This window comes from Eptatretus burgeri, chromosome 2 (genome assembly GCF_056783735.1).
Source record: "Eptatretus burgeri isolate ZD-2024b chromosome 2, Ebu_testis_v1, whole genome shotgun sequence".
In the NCBI taxonomy this organism is placed as follows: Eukaryota; Metazoa; Chordata; class Myxini; order Myxiniformes; family Myxinidae; genus Eptatretus; species Eptatretus burgeri.
In genome coordinates, this window is record NC_140962.1 from 27,601,272 (window position 1) to 27,620,368 (window position 19,097).

At 46.7% G+C, this 19,097-nt stretch overlaps 1 protein-coding gene across 2 annotated transcripts in view; it reads left to right on the plus strand.

The window, feature by feature from the left end:
• CWF19L1 (CWF19 like cell cycle control factor 1) overlaps positions 1-19,097 on the plus strand; it is a 39,476-nt gene that overhangs the window by 16,787 nt on the left and 3,592 nt on the right. Inside the window, exons 9-11 of one of the 2 annotated variants that reach the window (XM_085852195.1) lie at positions 17,594-17,673; positions 17,940-18,149; positions 18,308-18,424. In XM_085852195.1, coding sequence (XP_085708321.1) covers positions 17,594-17,673; positions 17,940-18,149; positions 18,308-18,424 — 407 coding nt within the window. The remainder of the gene's footprint in view (positions 1-17,593; positions 17,674-17,939; positions 18,150-18,307; positions 18,425-19,097) is intronic. The other variant, XM_085852201.1, reaches the window with a different exon arrangement.

The following is a 19,097-nucleotide window of genomic DNA, read 5'->3' on the forward strand; positions in this document are numbered from 1 at the left end:
AAATACTTATTTTTGATATGATATAAACAATCACTTGAGGATCTTATTAAAATGATTTTAACCATTGAAGGATTAGGCAGAGTATCTAGTGGTATTTTAGAGGATGTAGCTTCATAGATTCTTCGCTATACAGATTGTTTCTTGTTTTCTCAAATTCCAATAATGTTTTTTTATTTTTAAAGCAATCCAATAATTTGATGATGAATCCAAAGTTGATTTTAAAGGTAATTATTTGTTTGAAAACCCGTTAAAGCCAATGTAATGTACCAGCACAAATATATAGTGTGAAGGGCCTACCTCGGATGTGTGTGCATGATGGAGGGAGAAATAAAGCAAAGACCTTTTTGATTGATAGTTAGATGAACAAGAGATTGCTAAAAATGAGAGATTGCTAAGTTTTTTTCAGGGATCCCAATCACAAGCATTAGCTTTGTTTGGTTCTCCAGGCTGAATTCATCCTTCCATGTGAATGGCAAATTCATCCATTTTACTAACGATATTGTTCGTCGGCACCTCTGGATAACTCCAAATTACGGCGAGTCTACGAGTCCACGATCGCTGCCCGTACGATTCCCAGGTCCAAGGCTATTTTACTATCGCCAGTGAGGTTAATCCTACAATTGGGGAATCATGCGAGCAGCTGTGTAACCAATCTTCATTAAATGGCTGAGTGGAACCAATGTTATGCACTGCTTTCTGTGATGTATAATTCAATTAATCTGGTCAATCAACACCCAGTTGCCTTACGCCGCCAAAGAATGTAATGGACTTTTCAGACCATTAGACCTTCAGACCCTTAGACACCTTTGCAGACCTTTGACCTTTAGACCATTTACCTTTCATTTGCAATCAATGACCTTTCATAAAGTAAATAATGCCCAAACTCTACCTGCTCAGAGGGTGGGTAAACTGATATATACTGTAACAGTCAAAAGTTTGGATACACCTACTCATTCAAGGGTTTTTCTTTATTTTTACTATTTTCTCCATTGTAGAATAATGGTGAAGACATCAAAACTATGAAATAACACATGTGGAATCATGTAGTAACCAAAAAAAATGTTATACAAATTAAAGTATATTTTGTATCTTAGATTCTTCAAAGTAGCCACCCTTTGCCTTGATGACAGCTTTGCGCACTCTTGGCATTCTCTCAACCAGCTTCATGAGGTCGTCACCTGGAATGCTTTTACAACAGTCGTGAAGGAGTAACCACATATGCTGAGCACTTGTTGGCTGCCTTTCCTTCACTCTGCGGTCCAACTCATTCCAAACCATCTCAATTGGGTTGAGGTTTGGTGATTGTGGAGGCCAGGTCATCTGATGCAACACTACATCACTCTCCTTCTTGGTCAGATAGCCCTTGCACAACCTGGAGGTGTGTTTTGGGTCATTGTCCTTTTGAAAAACAAATGATGGTCCCACTAAGTGCAAACCAGATGGGATGGTGTATCGCTGCAGAATGCTGTGGTAGCCATGCTGGTTAAGTGTGCCTTGAATTCTAAATAAATCGCTGACAGTGTCACCAGCAAAGCACCCCAACACGATCACACCTCCTCCTCTATGCTTCATCGTGGGAACCACTCATGCAGACATCATCCATTCATCTTCTCTGCTTCTCACAAAGACACTGCGGTTGAAACCAAAAATCTCAAATTTGGACTCGTCAGACCAAAGCACAGATTTCCACCGGTCTAATGTCCTTCTGCTCGTGTTTCTTGGCCCAAGCAAATCTTTTGTTATTATTGGTCTCCTTCAGTAGTGGTTTCTTTGCAGCAATTCGACCATCCATCCATCCATTGGGACCATAATCTGTGCAGAGCGTTGGTGCTGCTTAAGCAGTCTCTTTGGCTTTTGTACAATCCTGAATCCTGGATGGGTCGCCACTCCGACACAGGATATCAGCATTCTGGCACTCGTTTTGCCGACTTCGGAAGGATGACAGGCACAGTCAACCCAACCTGGTGTTAATTCAACAGCCGAGGGTGATTTGAACTCAGGATCCTGGGATCCCAAGCCCACCACCCTAACCATTAAGCCAACACCAGGCATAGCAATTCAACCATGAAGGCCTGATTCACACAGTCTCCTCTGAACAGTTGATGTTGAGATGTGTCTGTTACTTGAACTCTGTGAAGCTGCAATTGCTTGGGCTGCAATCTGAGGTGCGGTTAATTGGCGATTTCTGAGGATGGTAACTCAAATAAACTTATCCTCTGCAGTAGAGGTAACTCTGGATCTTCCTTTCCTGTGGCAGTCCTCATGAGAGCCAGTTTCATAATAGCGCTTGATGGTTTTTGCAACTGCACTTGAAGAAACTTTCAAAGTTCTTGAAATTTTCTGGATTGACTGACCTTCATGTCTTGAAGTAATGATGGACTGTCGTTTCTCTTTGCTTGGTTGAGTTGTTCTTGCCATAATATGGACTACTACTGTACAGACAAAATAATGGTCTTTTACCAAGTCGGGCTATTTACTGTATACCAACCCTACCTTGTGACAACACAACTGATTGGCTCAAACGCATTAAGAATGAAATAAATTCCACAAATTAACTTCTAACAAGGCACACATGTTAATGGAAAAGCATTCCAGGTGACTACCTCATGAAGCTGGTTGAGGGAATACCAAGAGTGTGCAAAGCTGTCATCAAGGCAAAGGGTGGCTACTTTGAAGAATCTAAAATACCGCGGTGCCCCCAGAATCCAAACGCCCCATTGTTTGAAAAAATTTGAATCCGAACAATTTTTTTGAGAAAATTTTGCCCTGAAAACCGAACACATTTTCGAAAACCGAACACAAAGTGGCGTTCATGTTTGTTCACGTATCTCCCCCACCTGTTCGACGCGCATCTTTGCGCTTTGTTCATTCAGTTCGTCGGTGGAAGTACTCGTGAAAGCATCTCTCGTGTGTCGATCGCTACTTTACCTCGTGTTTTCACCTTGATTTGTGCATTTTTTTTCTTCAATTATCACCCTTGTGCATTCACCATGGCACCCAAGAAGAGCAGTGAAGCAAATAGGAATAAGAGGAAGTCCGTGAGAACGACAATTGAGTTGAAGAAAGAACTTATCGCTAAGCATGAGAGCGGTACGCATGTGTCTGATCTCGCTGCCATGTTCAAGCTGCCGAAATCGACCATGTGTACGATTCTGAAAAATAAAGAAGTGATAAAAGCGCGAAAACCCATCGTGAAGCGAACTCATTCAATGAGCCCTCTGATGAATCGGCTTTAACGAACTCAACGTTTTTTGTTTTTTTTTCGCGAACATGGTAGTGACGTCATGCTGCGTCACCTAATCGCTTCACCTCTTGATTCTCTCCCGTGGAACTGTGCGGTGAAAACGGCACGTTTGTGTCTCCACAGAGTGTACTGGGATATAAAACCCCATTTGGTGCTTCATGGTTAATTACATACCTCCACCAGGCTGAACAGTTTACGTTTTGGATCCCAATGGCCACTGATAGGCCGAGCTGCTTCCAGACCTGATAGAAGAAGCGACAACGCTCCTGCTCATCCCCCAGGTTTGGAATGAGATTCATGACCCAGAAATGGTCATTTACTCATCTTATTTTACCTTAAACATGGATAATTTCAGTTGAAAGTGCCTTGAAAGTGGGTTTTCTTGGGGTCCAGGAACGGATTAATTCACTTTCCATTATTTCTTATTGGGAAAATAGTTTTGTAATCCGAACTTTTTGGAATCCGAACAGCCTCTTGGAACGAATTCAATTCCGATTCTGTGGGCACCACTGTATAGAAGATATTTTGGTTTATTTTACACTTTTTGGTTACTGCATGTGTTAGTTCATAGTTTTGATGTCTTCACTATTATTCTACAATGTAGAAAATAGTAAAAATAAAGAAAACCCTTGAATGAGTAGGTGTGTCCAAACTTTTGACTGGTACTGTTTTTTAGATATTATATACCCAGTGGCCTGTAAAAGTATTCACCCCCGACCCATAATGCCACATTTCGATAAATTATGTGGCCGCAAGAGAAAACTTGATCGGAGATTGCAGAGAAGGATTGTTTGAATGGTGGAGAAAGCACCTCAATCAACTACCAAACAGATTCAAGCTGACCTTCAGACACAAGGTACAACAGTTTCAACTCGCACCATCCATCGCCAACTCAATGGAAGGAGACCCAGGAGGACCCCACTGCTGAGAGAGAGACATAAGAAAGCCCAACTGGAGTTTGCCAAAATACACCTGAACAAGCCAAAATCCTTCTGGGAGAATGTCCTGTGGACAGATGAGACCAAATTAGAGCTTTTTGGAAAGGACATCTCTACCTTTACAGAAAACAAAATGAAGTCTTCAAAGAAAAGAACACCTTCCCTACATTCAAACATGGAGGAGGTTCAGTGATGTTTTGGGGTTGCTGTGCTACCTCTGGCACTGGGTGCCTTGAATGTGTACATGGCATGATGAAATCAGGAGATTACCAAGGCACTTTGGAGCACAATGTTCAACCCAGTGTCAGAAAGCTGGGTCCTTGTCAAAGGTCATGGGTCTTGCAGCAGGACAATGACCCCAAACACTTCAAAAATCACCCAGGAATGGTTCAAGACAAAACGCTGGACTGTTCTGAAGTGGCCAGCAATGAGTCCAGATCTAAATACCATTGAACACCTGTGGGGAGATCTGAAAACAGCAGTTGGGAGAAGGCATCCTTCAAATCTGGGAGAATTGGAGCAGTTTGCACAAGAAGAGTGGGCCAAAGAACTGCTAGTAGAGAGGTGTAGTTAGCTTATTCATGGCTCGAGGAAGCGCTTGACTGCAGTTATTTTGTCCAAAGGCTGTGCTACCAAATATTAAAGAGCAGGTTTTGGGTCGCTGATGACTTCACGTGATTCGAAGGTTGTAAGCACATTAATAAACGTGGGGTATTTATTTTCTTACATTTGAAACTCAAAATATGCTAAAATTAACTTTTAAGTCAAAACTTTTCTCGGTGATCGAAAAACAGACCGGAAGTTACCGAAGATGTTATGACGTCACGTTCTCCGAAAACTTCGTGAACATTCGGAAACAGCGTGTAAACAATGGCGAGATGCGAATCAGAGAGTGATTTCAGCGGCGATGAAATTGAGTGTATTCATTCCGATATTGCCAAGGACGAGTCGGAGGATGATGGGAATTTATACTATGGAGTTTCTGGCCCTGAGCTATAGACATTTGAGCCACTTGCAAGTGCCAGAAAACGGCCTATTTCGTGTACAAGTGACAGGACTGACTGCCCGGCAGTTCACACTGACAGACTCCACCAGACAGATTGGTTTGCAGATTTTCATTTTCTTGTTCGATGCATAAAATAATGTAAAGTTTGATTCGTCTGTGACTTGATATAATAATTTTTTTAACCCTCTAGTAGCCTGGTTTGTGGTTAGGGTGGTGGCTTGGGATCTTCGGGTCCTGAGTTCAAGCCCCGTCGGCTGCTGAATTAATACACCAGGGGGTTGACTCAGCCTGTCATCTTTCCGAGGTCGGCGAAATGAGTACCAGTTCCACTGTGTCTACTGGTAGAGGGGCACTGTATCAGCGACACAGTCGCGCTTCAAGAAATGATAGCTACCCTGGCAGCAAAGCTGCCATACGACCACCACCAACCTTCTAGTCATTCAAGAGTCAGAAATAGAATGAATCAATAATGGACCCAAATATAATGGACCCTTGGTGTTGAAGTCTTTCTGACAGCTGAACTTGACCCCAGCAAAAGGGATGATGGTGTGGCGGATGGGGAAGAGATTCTCAGCCGCGTTCCCCATTACGGGTTACAACGTACGGACTTCCGGATAGTGATGACTTACTCTATTCTAATAATATCTCGATTTCTTATGCGCATTTATAGATAAACATAATGCCCCAATCCTTGAGAGGTGACAGTGTGAGAAGATGAAGCAGGAGCCAGCTGAGGAGGAGAAGGTTGAATGGTGGGCACAGCGTTACGCTTGTTTTGAAACTCATTGCGTTGCGTTGCCTTCATAATCCTCGGCTGTGAAATGGTCACCACAAATGACAAGTATATCCAAAGGGTCCTCTTTACCCGTTTTCTTTGAGGGAAAATTCGCCCGTTTTGTTTGTACAAATCTTATCCACTGCCGGCGAATGTTTGATTCCTTCGGGAATCGGTGGGAGCGATTACCCGTTTTCCAGCCATTTTTGCAAAACATGGTGACTCACGTACGAGGCATGATGTACAAATATCCAAATAACTTTGTTCTACAATAATTCAAAATAAAAAAGGATAATATAGACAGTTGCAAGCTCAAAATAAGCGAAACAACGGCATGCTGAACTGGATACTTCTTCAATGAGTGAGTGAGTGCCGCTTTATTTTGGAGAACGTGACGTCACCATCCATATATAGGCACACGGCTGTTTTTTCAACGGCCTCGAGAAATAACAACTTCGGAGTTAAATTTCATTAATTTTCCCAATAGTTAGGCAACCACAATAGTTTGCATTGAACTATTTAATGCACATATAATCATATTGATAAATTTTCAGAACATGTTTGGTGACCTGCAACCTGCTCTTTAAATCTAGGGTCGAGGGTATCAATAATTTTGTCAATGCCATTTCTTTTTATTTTCTGATTTAAAAGGATATATTAAGTTCTGAATCAAAAACAAAGATTCTGTAATATTAACAGTGAATTAAAGAAGGGTGGAGACCAAATACTTTTATGAATTTCAACTTATTTTTCGAGAGAATTGTGAGTTGTTTGAAAAAAGTGCAAGGGTGTCAATATTTTTGGCCATGACTGTCCATACTTCCAGGCAATGCTGCTAGCCAAGGTGGTTATACTGCAAGTATATTGTTGCGGGCCAGGGACCGGTGGCGAGAGTGGCCACGAGGTGGGGGAAATTACGTCGCCTCCCACTGGACTCCCGGAATTGTAGGTCGTCGCTCCGAATAATTCCGTGACGCGACGGGTCACTGAACCGACCGTGAACGTCAATATCTCGACCGCGTGGCATAGGGTTATTTTGTCTAGATGCAATATACCTAAATAACCATGCGGTCTCGGCTACCGGGAATCCACGCCATCGGAACGCCTGGCCAAACCGGATTCACTCCACTGGCAGCGGTAAAATTACACCGACCGACTACCACTCTGCCACCTACCTTTCTGGCTCGGATGCAGTCGAGCCCAGGACATCCCGGCGACAATGGACCGATTACCGGGGATAAAACCCTGCCTAAACTCAGATCCGAATCATGCTGGACCAATGCAAGAAGGGACGGAAACAGACTGGGAACATTTCTAACATTATTTATTTACAGTAAAAAGAGACACAGGAAAGACTTATCGCGAATATACAATTAATACTTACAATGATCAAATAAAAACACGTATACAGTTCTACTTAAAGACGGGCCCAACACACTCAGACACACACACAGATGCTTTATTGAAGACCCCTGCAGCCGGAGAAGGAGAGACGAGCTGGGGGTTGCAGTTCGGTGGGGTACCTGCACGCTGAAGGTAGGGGGTGCTCCGCAGTGCAGCACCTGTCAATGGTGGTCCGGCTCGGGGGCTCGTGCCCGTGGAGGAACCCGCGCGGAGCAGACGGAGTCCCCGGGCAGAGAACAGGGTCGCGGATGGGACCCACTTCTCCCCGTGGAACGCCAGGGAGACGGCGTGCAACCGACTTGTATTCCTTGTGGTGGCGGTGATGTCGGACGGGTGACGAAGTCCCCTCTCACTCTTCTTGGATCCACACAGCTCTCGCACTTCTCCTCCTCTTTCTTCAGACACGCCCCTCTCTTAAATACCCACGAAAGGGAACAAAAGAGCCTTCGTACGGGGCGGAGCTCCGTGAAGCACACGCCACCCTCCGCCTTGATTGGACAGGGTTCCACGGCATGCCCTTCCTGGGCGGGGTTTCGGTGAAGCACATGTCACCGTCCGCCTCAATTGGACAGCGTTTCACGGCATGCCGTTCCTGGGCGGGGTTTCAGGTTGGGTGAGCGAAGCGCTCGCTCAGTAGCAGGCTGGATGGTCCTCTCGATGTGACGGAGGATATGTGGTTTGAAGATATAACCTACCGAAACCGTTGCAACGCACACCTTTGATTCTCCCACTTGACAAAAGGAAGGGACCTGTCTCACATGTACTTCACGGAATAACTGACTCTTGGGACATCTATATGTTGAATGCTTATGGTTTCCAGATCTGTAACACTATATACAGACGGTGAACAAAAAAATGGAAACACCCTGAAAATGAGGGATACCAAGCAGTGGCCACCTTTCACACAAGTGTGGCCCATGCGTTTCTGACACTGGGTTGAACATTGCGCTAATTAAGCAAATAACATCCCAGCGTGCTTAGGGTCATGAATAAAAATCCTGCACAGGCCTGGTTGCCTATAATTATGGCTGCAAGAGGAGACTCCCCCCTCCCCCCAATGCTCTCATCCAAAGAGCATGTGTGGTCGCCCAATGCTTTGATGAGCATGACATTGATGTATGTTCATCAAAGCATTGGGCAACAGACACGGTATACTTTGTGGTGCTCCAACCACCGCCGTTTCTAGGGGTTTCTGAGAATGCGCACTGAGTATTCTGGGGTAAATTACATCATTTGAAAGTTCTGAATAATCGCAGGTGTGATGGCATGTGCACAGAGTGAGGAACTTTCTTCTGTCCACAAAGCTTGCACACATGTGGCCATGCAGTTTGGCGTCAACGAAGTGCGACAGACATTAAATTAAGTTGGTCAATGAAAATGAAAATACATTTTTTTTTTAAAGCACAGAAATAAGTAATAAAAACTTCTTTTTTATGTGAGGATTTGAGGATGGTGTGCCAAAAAGTATATAAATAAGCTTGGGAAGGTCACAAGACTGTGAAACCAGCATACTTCTTTTTGTGGATAATGGTTGTGTGTGTGTGTGTGTGTTTTGTTCGTTATCTCCATATGCGGGTTTCAGAAGGTGAAGTGGAGTCCTCCCAGGTCTCGAAGTATCCACCTCCGTTTCGGGAAGGTGGGTCACGAATCGTGGACCAGTTCGTGAAGTTTTGTTCCAAGGGCTCTTTTGAGGATCGTCACTGAGCCCTTGACAGCTTCCAACTGCAGTTTGTTTGAAGTAATATTCCCAGGTCAGGCCAGATTAGATCTGTGACTTGCCACAGGTACCATGTAAACCTGTACAAACCTGTTCCATGGTCGGGTTGTCGGCGACTAAACCGTCTCCCCCACCAGGTTTTTTGGTGAGGAGGGTGTTTGGATATGGACACACAGCAGGATTAAAAACAAAACCTGTCAAAGGGCGGAGGAGCTCGTTGTGAGCCAACGGCCATCCATATCTAGTCCCCAACTGTGTCTGCGGACGTCCTCCTGCAGTTGGGTTACTTCTTATTAGGAGGTGGGTGGCAGGATTTGCACTCTAGCCACAGTAAAACCCTTCATTCCGCAAAACACAAAAACGCAAAGAAATCTGAAAACACACTCCGTGGATGTACGTCCTGTGCAGCTTCCCTTCGCAGGGCAGCTCACCGGATGACGGGATTGGGGCAAAGCCTTCGGGACCCTCAATCTTTGATGATAGGAGGGAAACATGGGGTAACATTCCCGGGTCAGATTGCGGGAGAGTGTGTTGGAGTGGTGCTGAGGTGTCGTCCACCAGACGGCGGTCTCCTTGTGTTAACTTGAAGCGGTCCCTTCAGGTGGGTGCCTGGAATGTCCTATCCCTAAGAGAGGATGATCACCTGTCTGTTGTCTAAATGCTTGAGCTCAGATGATATCGGTATTGCAGCACTCTCTGAGGTTCGGAGACTGGATTGTGGTGAGTGGTTACACCTACTATTGATCTGGTCGCTCTGATGGCTACCATTCCCAAGGAGTTGCTGTAGCTGTGTCCATTAAGCTGACTCCAATGATAATTGAGGTAACACCGGTCAACGAGCGGATTATGAGACTAAGGATTTGTCACTCCTTAGGTGTCATTTCCCTGGTCTCTGTTTATGCTCCGACTGAGGCGAGAGATCTCACCGTGAAGGACGCATTCTATGCCACGCTCGAGTCTGTGGTTGATCACTGCCCCAGACGAGATGCACTGCTAGTCTTGGGGGATTTCAATGCATCGATTGGAACTGATAGGGATGGTTATGAGACGTGTATTGGTCCCCATGGGTCAGGAACTATGAACCAGAATTGCACTAAGTTCCTTGACTTTGCAAGAAGTCATGGACTTAGGGTGGCCGGTTCATGGTTTCAGCGCCCACAACCTCATCGCTGGACTTCATTCCAACGCTGGTGGAATTCCAACTCTAAAGTTGCACCTTAAATCCAAGAGAATGGTACCATCCCAGCCACGGCTGGATGTTGGCAAGCTCAAGGATGAGAGGGTAGCTGAGGAGTTTGCCAACAAGCTGAGTAGAGATTTGGGGGGTCTGGGTGCTTTGAGGGGTCCTAAAGAGTTGTGGAGTGCCTTCAAGACCACCGTCCTTGATGTTGCCGGTGGATGTCTTGGAGCTCACCGCAGGGCAAAGAAGAATTTTGTCTCTCAAGGGACACTGGATACCATTGACCAGTCACAGGGCCAGGCTGAATGGCAGAGCTGAGCTGTTCAGGGAGCTGAGGTGTAAAACTGTGCGTGCGCTAAGGGTGGATAAGTAGGCCTCTGTGTGAGGAATCTGTGATGGGGTAGAGCATCACCTGTGGTCAAGTGATCCTCGTCCTGCTTACAGGGGAATTTGTGCATTGCGTTCATCCAAGCCCATCCCTCGGTTTACTGCAGTAAGAGCAGAGGGTGGTAGGCTCTTGACAGAGGAGTCTGAAGTGAAGGCCCGCTGGGCCGGTTACTTTGAGCGGTTGTACCAGGCTGATCCCACAGCTGTCGAGTTGGACGTCAAGGGTGTTACAATCCCTGTTGCTGACCCTCGAATCAACTGTGGTCCACCTTCGCTTGTGGAAACACAGGCTGCGGTGAACCGGTTGAAATGGGGGTAAAGCTCTAGGGATCTGTGGCATCCATGCTGAACTTCTCAAGGCTGGTGGAAATACTGCACTCGTGTCTGCATGCAGTTCTGTGCTCTGCCTGGAACACAGGCATCATCCCAACTGTTTGGAAAAGGGGCCTTGTTGTCCCTCTCTGGAAAGGTAAGGGTGATCGCCAAGACTGCAACAACTACCGAGTGGTGACACTGCTCTCATTGCCGGGCAAGGTCTTTGCTCGGATAATTCTTGATTGTGTTCGCCACCATCTGCTTGAGCACTAGCGTCCAGAGCAGTCAGGCTTTACACTAAAGAGGTCAACGATTGACCGTATCCTTGCTCTTCGGGTCCTCACCGAACGCAGACGAGAGTTTCGGCAGGGGCTGATTGCAGCCTATGTTGATCTCTGTAAAGCGTTCGATTCAGTGAATCGGGATGCCCTCTGGAGGATTCTAGGTCTTCGTGGGGTGCCACCAAAACTGATCGATCTGATGTCTGAACTCTACTCTGGTACTGAGAGTGCTGTGAAGTGTGGTGGTACCATCTCTGACTTATTTACAGTTGTTACTCGAGTTCGTCAGGGGTGTGTATTGGCCCCCACACTTTTCAGCACTTGTATGGACTGGATTATTGGGAGGATGTCGGAGAGATCAAGCTGCGGTGCATCATTTGGGAATGTCAAGATCTCTGACCTTGATTTTGCAGATGATGCAGTCATCTTTGCGGAGACTTTAGATATCCTTTTGGGGGCCCTCAAGGTGCTGAATGAGGAGTCTGAGCCGCTGGGACTACGGGTTTCCTGGTTCAAAATGAAGATCCAGGCTTTCAATGACATATTGGATGCTGCTGTCCTGTCTGTGCCTGTTTGTGTTGAGCATGTTGAGGTCGTGGAGAGATTCACTTACCATGGCAGTGATATTCATGTCTCTGCTTGTTGTAAGTCAGAGGTCAATCAGCGTCTGGATCGAGCCTGAGGAGTCGTGGATTCACTAGATAATGGGGTGTATCGCTTCCGGTACCTCTGCGGGAAGACGAAAGTCCAAGTCTTCAGGTCCTTGGTGCTTCCAGTCTTGATCTATGGATGCGAGACTTGGACGGAGGGCGGAGGAGCTCCTTGTGAGCCAACGGCCATCCATATCTAGTGCCCAACTGTGTCTGCGGACGTCCTCCTGCAGTTGGGTCACTTCTTATTAGGAGGTTGGTGGCAGGATTTGCACTCCGGCCACCGTAAAACCCTTCATTCCGCAAAACGCAAAAACGCAAAAAAATCTGAAAACCCACTCCGTGGGAGTACCTCCTGTGCAGCTTCCCTTCGCAGGGCAGCTCACCGGATGACGGGATTGGGGCAAAGCCTTCGGGACCCCAAATCTTTGATAGGAGGGAAACCACGGGGTGACATCCCTGGGTCAGATTGCGGGAGAGTGTGTCGGAGTGGTGCTGAGGTGTCGTCCACCAGACGGCGGTCTCCTTGGGTTAACCTGAGGCGGTCCCTTCGGGTGGGTGCCTGGAATGTCCTATCCCTAAGAGAGGATGATCACCTGTCTCTGTTATCATCTGAGCTCAAGCGTTTGGACATCGGGATTGCAGCTCTCTCTGAGGTTCGGAGACCGGATTGCGGCGAGATAATGGTGGGTGGTTACACCTACTATTGGTCTGGTCGCTCTGATGGTTACCATACCCAAGGAGTTGCTGTAGCTGTGTCCAATAAGCTGACCCCAATGATAATTGAGGTAACACCGGTCAACGAGCGTATTATGAGATTAAGGATTCGTCACTCCTTAGGTGTCATTTCCCTGGTCTCTGTTTATGCTCCGACTGAGGCAAGTGATCTCACCGTGAAGGATGCATTCTACGCCACACTCGAGTCTGTGGTTGATCAGTGCCCCAGACGAGATACACTTCTAGTCTTGGGGGATTTCAATGCATCGACTGGAACTGATAGGGACAGTTATGAGGTGTGTGTTGGTCCCCATGGGTCAGGAACTATGAACCAGAATGGCACTAAGTTCCTTGACTTTGCAAGAAGTCATGGACTTAGGGTGGCTGGTTCATGGTTTCAGCGCCCACAAGCTCATCGCTGGACTTGGTATTCCAACGCTGGCGGTGTGGCAAAGGAGATTGACCATGTCCTCATTGACGGTCGTTGGAGGATGATCCAGAACTGCAGGGTCTACCGGAGTGCTCAGTTCCTCAATACTGACCACAGGCTTGTTGTAGCAACTCTAAAGCTGCACCTTAAATCCTGGAGAATGGTACCATCCCACCCGAGGCTGGATGTTGCCAAGCTCAGGGATGAGAGAGTAGCTGAGGAGTTTGCGAACAGGCTGAGTGGACACTTGGGGGGTCTGGGTGCTTTGGGGGGTCCTGAAGAGTTGTGGAGCGCCTTCAAGACCACCGTCCTTGATGTTGCCGGTGGATGCCTTGGAGCTCACCGCAGGGCAAAGAAGAATTTTGTCTCTCAAGGGACACTGGATACCATTGACCAGTCGCAGGGCCAGGCTGAATGGCAGAGCTGAGCTGTTCAGGGAGCTGAAGGGTAAAACTGTACGTGCACTGAGGGTGGACAAGGAGGCCTATGTGCGAGGAATCTGTGAGGGGGTAGAGCATCACCTGTGGACAGGTGATTCTCGTCCCGCTTACAGGGGAATTCGCGCATTACGTTCATCCAAGCCCATCCCTCGGAGCACTACAGTTCGAGCAGAGAGTGGTAGGCTCTTGACAGAGGTGTCTGAAGTGAAGGCCCGCTGGGCCGGTTACTTTGAGCGGTTGTACCAGGCTGATCCCCCAACTGTCGAGTTGGACGTCAAGGGTGTTACAATCCCTGTTGCTGACCCTCGAATCAACTGTGGTCCACCTACGCTTGTGGAAACACGGGCTGCGGTGAACCAGTTGAAACGGAGCAAAGCTCCAGGGATCTGTGGCATCCATGCCGAACTTCTCAAGGCTGGTGGAAATGCTGCACTCGTGTCGTTGCATGCAGTTTTGTGCTCTACCTGGAACACAGGCATCATCCCAACTGACTGGAAGAGGGGCCTTGTTGTCCCTCTCTGGAAAGGGAAGGGTGATCGCCAGGACTGCAACAACTACCGAGGGGTGACGCTGCTCTCAGTGCCGGGCAAGGTCTTTGCTCAGATAATTCTCGATAGGGTTCGCCACCATCTGCTTGAGCACCAGCATCCAGAGCAGTCAGGCTTTACACCAAAGAGGTCAACGATTGTCCGTATCCTTGCACTTCGTGTCCTCACCGAACGCAGACGATAGTTTCGGCAGGGGCTGCTTGCAGCCTATGTTGATCTCTGTAAAGCGTTCGATTCAGTGAATCGGGATGTCCTCTGGAGGATTCTTGGTCTTCGTGGGGTTCCACCAAAACTGATCGATCTGATGTCTGAACTCTACTCTGGTACTGAGAGTGCTGTGAAGTGTGGTGGTACCATCTCTGACTTATTTCCAGTTGTTACTGGAGTTCGTCAGGGATGTGTACTTGCCCCCACACTTTTCAGCACTTGTATGGACTGGATTTTAGAGAGGATGTCGGAGAGATCAAGTTGCGGTGCGTCATTTGGGAATGTCAAGATCTCGGACCTTGACTTTGCAGATGATGCAGTCATCTTTGCGGAGACTTTAGACATCCTCTTGGGGGCCCTCGAGGTGCCGAATGAGGAGTCTGAGCCGTTTGGATTACGGGTTTCTTGGGTCAAAACTAAGATCCAGGCTTTCGGTGACATCTTGGATGCTGCTGTCCTGTCTGTGTCTGTTTGTGGTGAGGATGTTGAGGTCGTGGAGAGATTCACTTACCTTGGCAGTGATATTCATGTCTCTGCTGGCTGCGAGTCAGAGGTCAATAGACGTCTGGGTCGGGCCTGGGGAGTCATGGATTCACTGGATCATGGGGTGTGGCGCTGCCGGTACCTGTGCGGGAGGACGAAAGTCCGAGTCTTCAGGTCCTTGGTACTTCCAGTCTTGCTCTATGGGTGCGAGACTTGGACACTGACCAAGGATCTGAGACGGAGACTTAATTCCTTTGGTACCAGGTCTCTTCGGAGAATCCTTGGCTATCGCTGGTCGGATTTTGTGTCCAACGAGCGGTTGCTGAGAGAGACTCGGATGAGATTTGTTACCTGCATAGTCCGTGAGCGTCAGTTGCGGCTGTATGGACATGTGGCTCGTTTTCCTGACTCTGATCCTGCTCACCAGATTCTCTCAGCGAGGGAGTCTCATGAGTGGAGGAGGCCAGTGGGTCGACCACGTGCCTCATGGTTGCAACAGGTTGACCATCATCTCAAGGAGATGGGGATGGGCCTGGCATCTGCCTGGGGGATGGCCAGACGGAGGCCCCTGAAGTACCGGCGGAAAGTGGACGCAGCGACGTGCTGTTCTGGCACATGCTCCCATACCTGACCTGGCCTGAGACTTGGACTCTGACCAAGGATCTGAGACGGAGACTTAATTCCTTTGCTTCCAGGTCTCTTCAGAGAATCCTTCGCTATCGCTGGTCGACTTTGTGTCCAACAAGCAGTTGCTGAGAGAGACTCAAATGAGATTTGTACCTGCATTGTCCGTGAGCGTCAGCTGCGGCTGTCTGGACATGTGGCTCGATTTCCTGATGCTGATCCTGCTCACCAGATTCTCTCAACGAGGGAGTCTCCTGAGTGGAGGAGTCCAAAGGGCCGACCACGTGCCTCGTGGTTGTGGCAGGTTGATCAGCATTTCAAGGAGATGGGGATGGGCCAGGAATCTGCCTGGGGGATGGCCAGACGGAGGCCCCTGGAGTACCGGCGGAAAGTGAACGCAGTGACGCGCTGCTCTGGCGCATGCTCCCATACCTGACCTGACCTGAATATTCCCAGGGATGGTTTTTAAAATCTATGTAAGGTTCTTTTTAATCATTCCCGTTGCTCCAATGATCACTGGTATAATTTGGCGCTCTTCAGCTTCCAGGATCTTTTCGCTTCATTTTTGAGATCTGAGAACTTGGTCATTTTCTTGATTTCTGCGTTGTTTAGCTCAAAAGCACTGGGAACCGATACCTCAATTTGCAATGTAGTGGGGAAACTTAACTAAATATAGCATAACAATTGTACATTTTGTGAGGAAAGCACCAAATTTGGCACACTAGTTGCCTATCATATTATGAACAGATTTGGATATTGGGCCATCTCAATTTCAGCCGCTGATGGCTGTGGCAGCCATTTTCCACTGCCATCAAAAATTTTGAGATGGCCCTATATCCAAATCTGTTCATAATATGATCGGCTACTCGTGTGCCAAATTTGGTGCTTTCCTCACAAAATGCACAATTGCTATGTAAAGTTGCCCCACTAATGCTTTCTTTTCGGTTTTGTGCAGTACCTCAGTACTATATCCAGTCGCAATGCTTTGTTTTCTATATTGACGCTCGATGGGATCATTAGGTCGTATGTGAACAAAACTTCCTTGGTGTGTGTGTGCATGCATCTATGCGTGCGTGTACACGTGTACGTACGTCCTGTTTAATATTTCACTGGTCAAATTCATACATGGAACCAATCAACATATACTGTCATTGTAAATGGATGCAGGTATGGACAGGGAGCAACCACTAGTCAAAGAAAGATGTCGGGATGGTTCCACATGATAATTTATTGTGACTATCCCTACCTTGTTTGCATACTTTTTTGGCATACCATCCCTGAACCTCTCTACATTAAAAAAAAAAATGCTTTTATTGGCTGTATAATACTGTACTGTGTGGGATACTGCCTACTCCACAAAAATACACAAAGCTAGGCAATTATAATTGCAACCATATTGTTTGGACTTTTAACAGCACTAGTTGAAAGCCCTTCTGTGATTTTTATCACGTATATGTTGTGGTCTTATTGCAATTTTAGTCAAAAATTTTGATTGCTTCAGTGACCATGGCACTTGACTACAGTGCAGTTGAGAAACCCTTTCAATGGGATGCCAAGGAATGAAAAAGGTCTCGCTGAGTCGCATCCTGACCATCTCGTAATACGTGATCGCCACACCTACAAAACCAACTTAAATGCCATGCTGGTACAATATAACGAGACCAACTGCCATTGGCAGAATAAAATTGAGCTTCTCATTGGAGGAAAATCTGTGCCTGGTGTTGGCTTAATGGTTCGGGTGGTGGGCTTGGGATCCTAGGATCCTGAGTTCAAATCCCACTCGGCTGGTGAATTAATACCAGGTGGGGTTGACTCTGCCTGCCATCCTTCCGAGGTCGGCAAAAATGAGTGCCAGCTTGCTGGTATCCTGTGTCGGAGTGGCGACCCATCCAGGATTGTGTCCAATAGCCAAGGAGACTGCTTCGGCAGCACCAATGCTCTGCACAGAGTATGGTCCGATGGATGGATGGGGGACAATCTGCTGTTTGCTGTTCACATTATTATCATTCGAATGCACTGCCAACAAGGATAGTCTGTTGCACCAACATCAAGCTGCTGTTGGTCATGCTCATAGACTATACATTGGAAGTGTCTCGCCTGATGCTTTTATTTTGTGCTATATTACGTCTATCTTGTACTTGACTGAGAATTATTTCGAACAGACCAAATTATCTAGAATTACAATAATCCATCCAAAAGATGTCGATTTAAACACATCACCTCCCCCTTTGTTTTCTATAATCCCAGCAGTAACTCCTGATTCCTGCTGGTTTTGCTTGGCCTCACCAAATGTAGAGAAACACCTGGTGGTGAGCATTGCTGAACATGTGAGTCTTTGATAAGAAAAAATACCACAGCCCATGCAATTTTTATTTCCGAGATTTTGACTCTTGCACACCTCTATTCCATTAAAATTGTTCTATATTTCCATCTCATTCCAAAATCATAACCTCTGTAAAATTTTGCACTTTGCTGTTTCAACAGTTCCTAACCCCTTCAGCCCTTTCGGCAGCTTCCACCACATACAACTTACAACCTCATTTTTTTTGTCGCCCCCCTCCCCCCCTCTCTCTTTTCTCCTGTCCACCCTCAGATGTACATGGCACTGGCCAAAGGACCTCTTACTCCAGAGCATATGCTTCTGTCCCCTATTTCCCACCACCCCTCTTCCCCAACTCTTCCTCCCCCAGCATTGGCTGAGGCTCAAAAGTTTATCCGCTCACTCAAACTCTTCCACGAGTCTCGTGGAGCTAGAGCCATCATGTTTGAGAGAAACTACCGTTCCGTACACCTGCAGTTGCAGGTCACAACCACCATAAAACCCATGACAAAATTTAAGCTTCTCGAATCCTTGATGCCCGTGTACAAAAATCATGACCCATGCATTTTGTCAACCTTCGCACACTTGCCTCCACTCTCACCCGCACGCATCTTCCTCCTCTATCTCCTTGCACTCCTCAGGTGGTGGGTGTTCCAAGTCACTGCTCCACTGAGGATATAAAGGAAGCCTTTGAGAAAGATGCCAAGTTCAGAGGCTTTGATTTGCAAGAAATTCCTGAGAGCTCTGACCTTTCTCAGGTGAGCTTTACTTTTTTCAGTACCATATGTATATTCTGTATGTTAACCTTGTGTTCCTCACGATTAAAATGTACATGTTTTGAAGGATCAAAGTGCCATTGCCAAATGAGTATTTGGCTGATTGTTTCTTTTTGCTCGAGATCGACAATTGTGATGAACAAGAGATCTGAGAGCTTTTGTAATTTTGAAGAAAGCTCCAAAAACGTTTTATGCATTATGGACGAAGTTTGTCTTGCAGTTTAGAACGCTAATATGTTCATTTTTGTAAGAAACAGTCCATTTAATCAATTTTTCAGCATTTGCATTCTTCATGTTGTCACGTTTGCGGTTCTTATGCCTCAACAACGTGTGACCCCATCCAAAATACCAGAGAGTTTAAAGCAATATGACTGTGTCGAGTTTTTCCCACACTTTTGTTTCTGAAATTTTTTTTGTGTACAGAGTTGAGGCTCGTGGAAGAGCTAGTACACCGAGCAGATCAGAACGTAACGGTCAAAAACAAGACGCAAAACATGCACGCATGGGGTGGACAAGATGAACACAGAGGATGCAAGGGGTGGACAAGATGGAGACAGAAGGAAACTCCAAGGAGGGAAAACTGGAAAATATGAAGGAGGATGGTTTTGGGTGGGGTTAACAAGGATAGAAAAGATCATGGTTTTGTATTGGAAAT